At 36.8% G+C, this 11303-nt stretch overlaps 1 protein-coding gene across 1 annotated transcript in view; it reads left to right on the top strand.

The window, feature by feature from the left end:
• Positions 1 to 9458, top strand: part of gnaia (guanine nucleotide binding protein (G protein), alpha inhibiting activity polypeptide a) — an 11231-nt gene extending 1773 nt beyond the window's left edge. Inside the window, exons 2-9 of the mRNA XM_027135092.2 lie at positions 3141 to 3183; positions 3299 to 3440; positions 3649 to 3806; positions 5015 to 5143; positions 6307 to 6436; positions 6835 to 6988; positions 7096 to 7303; positions 8428 to 9458. Of these exons, the coding sequence (XP_026990893.2) occupies positions 3141 to 3183; positions 3299 to 3440; positions 3649 to 3806; positions 5015 to 5143; positions 6307 to 6436; positions 6835 to 6988; positions 7096 to 7286 (947 nt within the window). The 3' untranslated portion in view covers positions 7287 to 7303; positions 8428 to 9458. The remainder of the gene's footprint in view (positions 1 to 3140; positions 3184 to 3298; positions 3441 to 3648; positions 3807 to 5014; positions 5144 to 6306; positions 6437 to 6834; positions 6989 to 7095; positions 7304 to 8427) is intronic.
• The last annotated feature ends 1845 nt before the right edge of the window (positions 9459 to 11303 follow it).

Raw genomic sequence — 11303 nt, 5'->3', positions numbered from 1 at the left:
AACCTCTGCTGTTTCATAACAGAGTCACAAATTCCATGAAGGTGTTCGATGACTTATTATAATAGTTTCAGTAATTACACATTATAGCTATAGGTTTTGGCCAGGGTTGAATTTTGTACATCAAAGCAATGGAAAAACCTCAAAACCACACCCTTAGGTTTGGGAGGACTGACTGAACATTTGCTGTTTTTGTAGACGTAAACCAGACTTACTTTAAGGGGAGATGTGTGAAAACTTTTGGCAAGAATCTGTGTGGTGGCAGCTGTCAATCTGCCCATCCCTTTTACCCTTAGGATGCCCTTGTGTGCTCTTAGACATCAGGTTGTTGCTTAGAAACCACACATCCAGCTTGAATTACCGCACCGTAAAAGTGGCAGGTGGAGCACACTAAACAAAAGGTGAACGATTGTGTCAGGTTGCATGTTCACACAGAGACCTGGTCCTCTATAATAGTCTACTATTGAATTTGTAGTACTAATTCAACTGTATGTACTTGTGAAAGGACACAGTGGGTGCGAAAGTACCAGACTGAGTATATGGGTGTGATACTGATCACAATCTGGCAGTGTAAAAAGCTTCAACGATTCACTCTTCTGTTTATTTCCTCCTACAAATCCGGCATCAGGAACAAATGTCACTGAGTAAATGGGTATAATTATGAAAATCTCTAAATGCTTTTAGAGCTTAAGCATCTTGCCCGCATTACAATTAACAGACATTATCAACAAATCCAACTGTTTTTTTTATACAATCTTTTCAGTATATACTGTTATTTGACCCATTTTGTCTAAAGCACCAACAGATAATGTAATCCCCATTGCATATCGCAACTTTCTACTATATCCTTATTGCAAAAACAAATAAATACAATGTGCATAATTGAAACAAATTAAAAAAATCATAAAAATCAATGAGTGTTACTGTACCTTGGCATTGATTCTTTAAGTCTCTCGGAAGAACACGAGATATTCCCTCATGTGCTGTTTGATGATGGTGTCAGAGAACTCTGTCTGACACATTACTCCAAAATCTCAGGTATGTGTTCAGTTGGGTGAAATCTGGTGAGTGTAAAGACCATATCATATAATTCTCATGACTTTCATTCATATCAAATCATTCAGTGAGACCCTCTGTGCTGTAGATGGCATAGGATCAGATAGATGAACGTTATATTGATTTGTATTGATGCACCTCTTTAAGTGGACAAGTGGAGCCAAGCCATGCTAAACAAACAAACAAACAAACAAACAAACAAACAAACAAACAAACAAACAAATAAATAAATAAATGCCTCTACAGCATAACAGAGCTGCTGTTTTCCTTTGTCACCCATCTGTATTGTACAGGCCTTCATTAAAGTGACAAATGCAATGTGAAAACTGAACGTTTTATTATTCTGTACACCATGAGATTGTTGTCACTTAATAACACGGTCGTTATGTGACCTTCAGCCAAAGCTCTTTTTTCTTTTATATTCCCATTTAAGGCAAGTGATAAATGGCTCATTCATTGAAGAAAATCTGAAGTATTTTGGTAAAATCCACACTTTCAGACAACTTTTCCGGTTGTTACTGTTTAAAAAAATGATTTTTTTTGTCACTTTCGGTATTAATGTTTATGGTACATCACTGCTAAGATTCGAGTCCACCGATGAGAGCTTTCCAGTTACATCGACACATGACACAATACTCGTGTGGCTGTGGCTTTAAGCCCTAGAGTTTGGTGCTGTTGTGATACGAGCCATGTAAGTGAGGTGCTGACTTTGCCTAATTGCTGTTTGTGCTATGGGACAGAGAGATCATTCGGCCCCCTCAGGCCATCCCCAGGAAGCCACCTGGGGTGAAGCGAAGACTAATTGAAACAAGCTCAGTAGACTTCAGAATCAGTTGGCGCTCAGATCAGCTGGAAGTGAAAAAGTGACAGAACTAATTCATTCTCAACTTCCAGATAATATTTTTTCAGCTTAGCCTCGACATAGATGCCTACATGAGTTTAGAGCCGAAATATACCACTTCGTTTTAATCCAGTGATCGCTTTGCCCATCTCAGCTTCCTTCACCTAAAAATAAAAAAACAGTAAACGAATTTTATTTTATTTAGTCTTATTTTTGCAGTTCCAGTTGAGTTGAGGCCTGGGAGAGACAAACTGTACTAAACACCTGGGAAACCGGGTCGGTTTCTAAAGAGACGAAAGAGCTAAAACACAGGGGACCAAACACAGGGAACACTAAATGCTAAAACAGAAAACATGACCAACTTTTCGCACCAAATCACCTGAGTCCGTCGCATATCTTCTGCTAAAAATGAAAAACATGCATAATTCTTTAATTAATCTCATCAGGTTAACACCCACTAAGCTTTCATTGAGCTGGGAGATCAGCTGCATGTTAAGCAGCTACTGACGCAGTGTACTGCTCTAAATTGGTAGTAAATGGTGTAATTCTTTAGATATGGTGACTTCGGTTTGCAGAGCTTGTATGCCAGTGGGAATTTCCTAGTTGCTTTCTAGACATATGTTATCAGATTTCCTCTTCCTTTCATTTATCTCTTTCCCTCTTTGGAATTGCATGCATTGCCTGTATTTAGTTTGTTAGCTTTGCTTTGCTTATTTGGATGTTGCTAGTTTTACATAAATCTTTCTCGATTTACTTACTGAATTTACTTACTTCAATTATTTTTTACTGCTCCCAAACAAATGTTAAGGTTTTATTATATCTAACCAATTTGATACCAAATACATTAATAATTAGATGAAGTGTTTACAGCATTGATCTTTAGGAAAGTTGTGCATAGGCGACAATTTGTGACAAAATTCATTTATTTTTTGTTTTTATTTGCTGGCAAATTATTTCCATGTAACTATTTTGATGAATTAACATTACTATTAAGTATTCTGTTATATTCTTTTTTTTTGTTACTAGAATTTTCTATTACATTAAAAAAGTAATTATTGGTTGCATTTTTCTCCTATTTAAATTTTTATTGACTAACTGTTCTGAGATAGGCACAGGCTCCTCGTGTTCTTTCCTTGTTACATTTTTGCCAGGCTATAAGGCACTTTGTTAAATTATTCATATTGCTATTAAAAATCTTCACTCTCAGTTTTGTTGAACAATGTTCCTTTCTATTTTTGTTGATCAGGTGCCGGTGAGTCTGGGAAGAGTACAATTGTCAAACAAATGAAGTAAGTCCTGATCCTGTAAACAAATTCCTGTTCACAATAGCATACAAGAAAACAGACTTTTATTGCTTCTGTAAATTGATAACATGCGTATCATTGCTGCTGTGTTTTTGCTCAGAATCATCCATCAGTCTGGTTATTCAGAAGAGGAGTGCCATCAGTTGAGGGCTGTGGTGTACAGCAACACCACTCAGTCCTTGATGATCATCGTCAGGGCTATGGAGCGGCTGGATATCGATTTCGCCGATCCTGCTCGAGCTGTAAGTGCTAAGCAAGGGAGATGATGTCCATATTCATGAGCTGTCATCTTCCAGCCTCGTGTTTCTCTCCAGTCAGGCCTAATCAACTACAATGAGTTAGATCATGTGTAGCAATAAGAGCACTTGAAGGCAGTAGGGGTTTCCTTAGCAGAAATGTCTGTCTTGTGATTGTGAGCGGTGTTTTTTTGTGTGTGTGTGTGTGATGCAGGAGGATGCAAGGCAGTTATTTGCACTGGCGAGCACAGCTGATGAGGGCGACATGAGCCCAGAGCTCGCAGGCATCCTCAAGCGCCTGTGGATGGATGCAGGTTTGCAGATATGCTTTGGTCGCTCCAGAGAGTACCATCTGAATGACTCGGCTTCATAGTGAGTCTCTAGATCTCACTTGCTTTATCCCTGATTGCAAGAAAAAGGGGCATTTAATGGATAAAATCTGATGCTTCACTACCTTTAGGATATACAGTGTACATGTATCACTGATTCTGGTAATGAAAGTTTACATGAATATTTTGTCCCCATTATGGCAAATCTTCCACACATGCCAGAAAGGAGCAAAATGCACACCATAGAGGACAGTTTCAGCGTTAATAAATAGTCTTACTATCTGAAATTCACAAAAACAATGCAGCACAAAGAATACATACTGTACATCTCTACCAGATGAGACAATCTTAGCCTTTATTCTTTATAGTAATATATATATTTATAAAAGCATAAATGTTTACATCTTGCTTTGCAGATCTAAAAAGTTCTCATATCTCATACCAAACATTCAATCTTGTGTAGTTATATAACTTGTATAGTAAAGGGTAGGATTTGTGCATCTCTATAGAGCACTGGTTACACAACTGTCAGCGTGAGTGCATAACAGTCAGAATTGTTTTCTGCAAATCACAACCTGCAATTGATTACCGATTGCATTGTAGCAGCACAGAGACAGTCACAGTTTAGTTCCTGAACAATGTCATGGTGCACAACGGGTATGGATTAACCAAGAGGAAATAATCAGCACCTCCCATTTGCTGCAGGGATGATGGCATGCATTGAACTTCACTTGATTATATTTTGTGTGTGTGTGTGTGTATATATATATATATCTCTATCTATATCTCACGTAACCTGTTTCAAATGTTGCATCATCCTAACTCTGGTACCAGCTAAACTTTCACGCTTTTTAAATTAGAGCTTTCGTTTTTTTTTAGTTTATTTCTATAGTTTTTTTCCCCTTTTGCGTGTTCCATCATCTTCATAGAGATTCAAATATATTTTATTCAAATGGACAACAATGCAAATAACATGGATGTGTGTTGAGAAGTATGATGTGGCAAAACCTCACCGTTTGCATGTGATGTGCAGACACACAAAGCACATTCAGTCCTTCAGAAAAAAAAAATAAAAAATGACATGGTATAAAATAGAAAGTATATTTCATAAAAGTATATTTCAGATCATTGTGATCGAGAACGTTTGTTGTATGTAAAAAAAAGAAAGAAAAAAAAGTAACCCACTACTCCTTTAATACTATTGTATCTTATAAAATACCAATTATATCCTTGTTCTTCTTTTGTTCCTAGCTACCTGAATGATCTAGACAGGATATCGGTCTCTAGTTACGTCCCCACTCAACAGGATGTCCTCAGGACCAGAGTGAAGACCACTGGTATTGTTGAGACCCACTTCACCTTCAAGGATCTTCACTTCAAGTGAGCTAAGATGTTAAGCACATTTCACAACTGGGGAATGTCTGCCAGTCATCCATAGCACATAAATCAGGCAGAATATTGAAATACAGTGGTGAAGAACATTGTTTGCATGTTTGCCTGCTAGCATTTCAGGTTTCGTGTGTGTGTGTGTGTGTGTGTGTGTGTGGGTGTGTGTGTCTGTGTGTGTGTGTGTGTGTGTGTGTGTGTGATGATTTGTGTATTATCTGAGCAAACAAAGAATATGTTGTTAGTATATACTATGCGATTTATTTTGGAAGGTGGCTTTGATGAATTCAGGAAGTGTCAGTGTGTTGGGTTTGAACTTCCCTCATGTTTATGTTTATGAATTTTAAAACAGGGTTAATTCAGATATTAACATCTTGATGGGTCAAACTCTAAGATCGAATATGACTTTGCAGCATTGTATTTGAGATATATGGAAAACTTTATGTTAGTAAAGTTTCGGATGTAACTGCACTAAATAACAAGGCATAAAGGATCGTTTTTGAAATCTAAGCGTCGTAAATCCGCTTTAACGACACAGTTCTAATGCTCTTCATGTACTACTGACACACGTGGCTAAGATGCTGTTAAACATCGATGGCTACAGCAATAAGAAATAATAACGTTAAATGGAAAGGAGTTGAAATCTAATGACAAGCTTGATCATGAGGAATGAAACTAATGCCTAATTTATGCTGTCAGTGGAGAAAAAACCTGCTTTATTCAACCAGTCTGAATTTCTATCAGTAACGTAGAGAAAAACGGGTCACCGTTAGTTAGTGCATTCTGAATTGACTGGAAGGATATTTATCTTGTAAAAATAACCTTTTAATCAAACCTACAGTAAAAAAAGAAGTGAATTCTTATACATTCGTATTGTACTTGTGCGTGTTATAAAATAGCTGTTTTTTTTCTCCGCCTCCACCTAAAGTCCTTATTGTTTAGACGTTGCTTTAGATTAATACTGTAATATTCATGAGAGAATAAATCACATGCAGCCCATTGTGTTGTGTTGAGAGTGTTTATGGAATTTCTCATGTAAAACACCGCTTTTTGTGGCATTTCTAAGAAACCAGCGCTCTTTTAAGGAAACCCATTAACCCAGTTATATTGCTGTAATGTTTGAGTAATTTTTAATGACGTTGACTCTGTCCTCACAGGATGTTTGATGTGGGTGGCCAGAGATCCGAGAGAAAGAAGTGGATTCACTGCTTCGAGGGGGTGACGGCCATCATTTTCTGCGCTTCTATGAGTGACTATGACCTGGTTCTGGCTGAGGATGAGGAAATGGTGTGTCACTCTAGCTCTACTTCCTGCCTTCATTGTAACACAGAGTATATATAGTGGTGATGGGAGGGTTGTTGGGAGGACACACTTTATGATATATCATCGAATTTGCAAAAATTATTTACAAAATAAGATTCACAAGTTTGCAAGATTGCATAAGTATTCACCCCTGTTGCTGTGTAAGTCTAAATTTGCTACAGCATCAAAGTTTTTAGCTTGCGAATGAAGAATCACTTTCATTCACAATTGTATCTGTAGCTGAGTTTATGGCCTTGAGGTTTTTTAAAAATTTAGTTATAGTCTAAAAATAAACTTGAATAGAAACTATGTGTATGTCAGAACTTATGCATGCATGAAATACCTGTTCTAGGGGGTTTATCACTGTATTGCTTCTTGTACAGAACCGCATGCACGAAAGCATGAAGCTATTTGACAGCATCTGCAACAATAAGTGGTTTGAGGAGACGTCCATCATCCTCTTCCTCAATAAGAAAGATCTGTTTGAAGAAAAAGTCAAGAAAAGCCCTCTGACCATTTGCTTTCCAAACTACACTGGTATGCACCCGAGTGTCGTAAACGTGTTTGACGTCAAATATGCAGCCACGTCGCAGTTGGTGCCTTCGTGATATTGTTTCTAGTATAACTTCTGTTCTTGTGCTCAGGTGCGAACACGTACGATGAAGCGGCCGCATATATCCAGAATCAGTTTGAGGACCTGAACGTGAAAAAGGAAACCAAGGAAATCTACACCCACTTCACTTGTGCAACAGACACTAAGAACGTGCAGTTTGTCTTTGACGCCGTCACTGATGTCATCATCAAGAACAACCTGAAGGACTGTGGGCTGTTCTAGACCCAGCTGGTACATCAGTGAGTAAATACTGATCTATTTATTATTTATCTTATTTCAGTGCTCTCAAGAGTAACTGCTCGAAATGACAAAATCTACATAAAGCAGCCTATAAAAGTACATTAAACAATATAAAACTTCTATCATGGCTGTGGTTCCATACGTCCCTGAACCAATGTGATTGGTCCTAGATTTTGGACTACAAACGCTTACATTTGGGTCCTTCAAATTTTTTTAAAGTAGCTAATATTAAAAATAAATAAATAATAGTAATATATGCAGTTATACAACAATTAATTTATTGTTGTTGACATCAAAAGTCTCTGACATTATTCAGATGCATTATTTATTTGACATTATTTTTACTTATTGTGGTTTGGATTAATAATAATAATAATAATAATAATAATAATAATAATAATAATAATAATAATAAACAGGCCCTCCAGGATATTAAAATGCTTGATTTTTTTTACCTCTCTCTTAAGATTCTTATTTTAAACTAGTGAAGACAGATATGTAATACTCGTGTACTCATGTTCCACACGTAAATCGCAGATGTTTTTGGTTGAACACACATTGTGATGATGTCACACGATGCACCTTGACCCAAATCTGCAGAAGATTTGTGGTATTTTGTAAATGTGGAAAATTGGAAGCTCTTCAAAATAGCATTTTTTGTGATGGCAATATCCTGGAGGGACTGAATAATTAATAAATGAAATAAATTGGGATTTGTGGGTCTAAGGAACCCTTTTTGTTTACCACTGTACTAGTGTCTAGTTTATTAGGTATCTTATACATACTCGTCAGGCATTTTCTAACATCTTCCTACCACATAGGTGCCCATTATAGGTGTCATTTCAGCTTACGTCTACACTGTTTATCATTGGAAAGTGACCGTGATAGGGTTAGTGTACCAGACAATGTCGTACCAGTACATGTCACTAATGTAGTGAAAAAACTTCCACCACACAAATAAGGAGTGTTAACTAACAAACTGGCAACTCTGTCTGTAATTTTATATCAAACTTTGTGTTTACTGTTAATCCTTTTTTTGCCTTAAACTTGTTTAGAACAAATTCCTGAAATGTGAACACGATTCTGTGTTTTGCTTTTTCTATTCTGTTTCGCCTCATCACAGGGTGACCGAACCAGACAGACAGAAAATAGCGAGAAGACGTTTGGCTGTAGAGAGGTCAACTAGGAACATGGCATATCCGTTATGTAAACATTTTATTTATCTTCTCAAAACATTTTTATTGTTTCAGGGAAAAAAAATCTTCATGTAAAATATTTGTACAACTGTAATTGTCACATGAACCGTTTTTAAAAAAGAATTTAAAGTTGCTTTCTGAAGGGTTATGGGTTTTTTTTCACGCTGGAGATTTTTGGGAACGTCTTTTAATCCCTGCTCTAATAAGATGCTCAAACATGGATGTAGACATTGATATGTAATCATGTAATATTAGTAGCACTCTTTTCTGGTGGTTACCATGATGATGATGATGATGACGTTGACATAGAGTGTATATAAATAGTTGATAAAACACTCCCGTGGTGTTCATGTAAATCCTGCTTGAATTATAAGACTAGTATAGAGAATCTATTCTGTGTGCAAACATCATAGATGGATGGGATTTCCCAGAACACATCAGACTACGCAGAATTGGCATCCATCATGTCTGATTAGTCTGTAGGTTGATTATGAAGATGCACCAAGTCACAACAGATGGACTAAAGAGACTGCTGAATAGAAAACAATGAATGGTTTCAAGAGGAATCGTGATAACTTGGAAAACATGAAGGTTTTGTGTATGAAAATGAAGACTTTGACGTGTGACATTTTGCTCACAGGAAACCTTTTTAAACAGACCAAAGCAATTCAGCCTTTTTAAATCAGTTCTGTAGCACATAAGTAACTTTACACTTCTCATCCAAATGCATTGCACACTATATTACTGCCTGTTATATTTGCTAGAAAACATGAGTAAATGTGGAATGTGGTACAGTAGACATTTTCCTGAAGTTATTTATAACAAATTTTAAATGCTTTACGCACCTAACTTTATGTCCCTCCTTATCTCTGTTCTCATTGGTGGGGCATAACTGAACAATATCCATTATTTTGCTAATAAAATGTGCTGTGGTTTACTCATGGCATTTTGAAATAGATGTTTTTTTTGTCTGATGTCATTTGTTTAGAAAGCTTTTATTTTATAGACACATTCATAACATTTCCAACAGCAGCTATAATGACGTTTCATAATTTTGACAGGAGGTTGAACTAAAATCCAATTATAAGCATTAAGAAATCACACAAATATGTTTAAGGCTTTTTATTACTAACCTTGTTTAAGGCTTTTTATCTTTATTGGTCTTTAAGAAGCAGAGGCCAAAGCTATTCTTTATGAAGACTTCATTAAAGCCTGTTGAAGCGTTAAAGCATGCTGCCCCCTTGTGGAGAACATCACGGTTACAGCTCCATGCCTTGATGAGATGACCAGACTAGTAATATGTAGTCAATTCTTTAAGCTGTGTTGAACCTGGGGTGTCCAAAATTATTCAGAAAGGGAGTACATCTGTCATGTCATGGTCAGGTGTCCACAAACCTTTGGCCATATAATGTACATTTTACATGTTTGAAGTTGCCAATTTGAACATGATTGGCTCTTATATTTTATGACAGAATAACCCTTTCCTGTTCAAGACTAACTTAGATTTTCTCACTATGATTTTCAGATCCCGCTGTTTCTTAAGGAATGTGGTAGTGTTGTATCTAATTAAATTTTTTTGAAAGAATTGAATCATAATAACACATTTTATATTGAATCTATATCTATATATAAAATGGAAATGCATCTCTGTAATACGTATTTCCACACACATTCATTCCCCCACCTCATGCTGGGACTCTATATTGCAGAAGGATTGAGTTTTACTCTCAAGTGCTTAGCCTAATCTCCCAGCTCTCCAAAGCAGATGAAACAGATGCCTAATGGATCCTGTACTAAAGGAGATGGTAGCAGGAAGAAGATGGAGTCTTTGTCCACTAGTGTCAGCCCACTAGTGTCCTGTACCATATGGCTGAAATCCCAGGTAAACTGCGTCAAACACAACCTTCCTGCAGCTCCCAAATGTCTGATTAGTCACATGACTGATGATGCCTCTTTAACAGTAGTACAAGTAATGCTTGTAAGTAGAGGTCTAAGGGTGAGGACACTTGCTGGGCTCCTGGGGGAGTGTAACGGATGAAGGTGCCCTGCTTTGTTCAAGAAAGGCTGTGACAAGTTTGAAATATAAATAAAAAAGTAGGTCTTTGTTTTGTATGCTTTAATAATTCAGAAATAATGAAATATGTTAAAATTACAATAAATATCACTCAAAATATAAGGAAATGTTTGTTGTCCAACTGAAAAAACCTTCCTAGTAATAACCCTGGATCTTCATATGCAAAAAAAAAAAAAGAATAAGTAATTGCTTTATGAATACATTATAGTCCTTCTTTCACATAATTAAGAATGACTGTAGGAAGTCCACGGAATTATGTATTAGAACCACCCCAGTAATCCTAATCCACAAAATTCCAGATTATCTCAGTATCCACTCTGGTAAATCATATTACTTTCTAATCTGCACATTATCTGGAAAATCTAATTATGACTCCCCATAGGCTTGGATCATGTCATATTTGCCAACTGTCTAATAATATAAGAAATGATTTAAACCAGGCTCTCCCGGTGGCTCACAGCTGTACATGTGTTCAGGTTTAAATTCAAGTTATTTCCAATCCAGACATCCTGATCCAATTTATTAAGGCTAATAATTAGATAATCAGTCAGAACAGGCATGTTGGTAGTGAGGAAATTACAAACCTTTATAGGGCAGTATGACTCCAGAACCACACACGTACTAACACACACACACCCTCCCAAACAACCACCCACCCAACACACACACACACACACACACACACACACACACACACACACACACACACACACACACACACACAAATAA

Source organism: Tachysurus fulvidraco, chromosome 17 (genome assembly GCF_022655615.1).
Source record: "Tachysurus fulvidraco isolate hzauxx_2018 chromosome 17, HZAU_PFXX_2.0, whole genome shotgun sequence".
NCBI lineage: Eukaryota > Metazoa > Chordata > Actinopteri > Siluriformes > Bagridae > Tachysurus > Tachysurus fulvidraco.
Note: the sequence above shows the minus strand (reverse complement) of the source record. Positions and strands in the feature narration are given on the sequence as shown.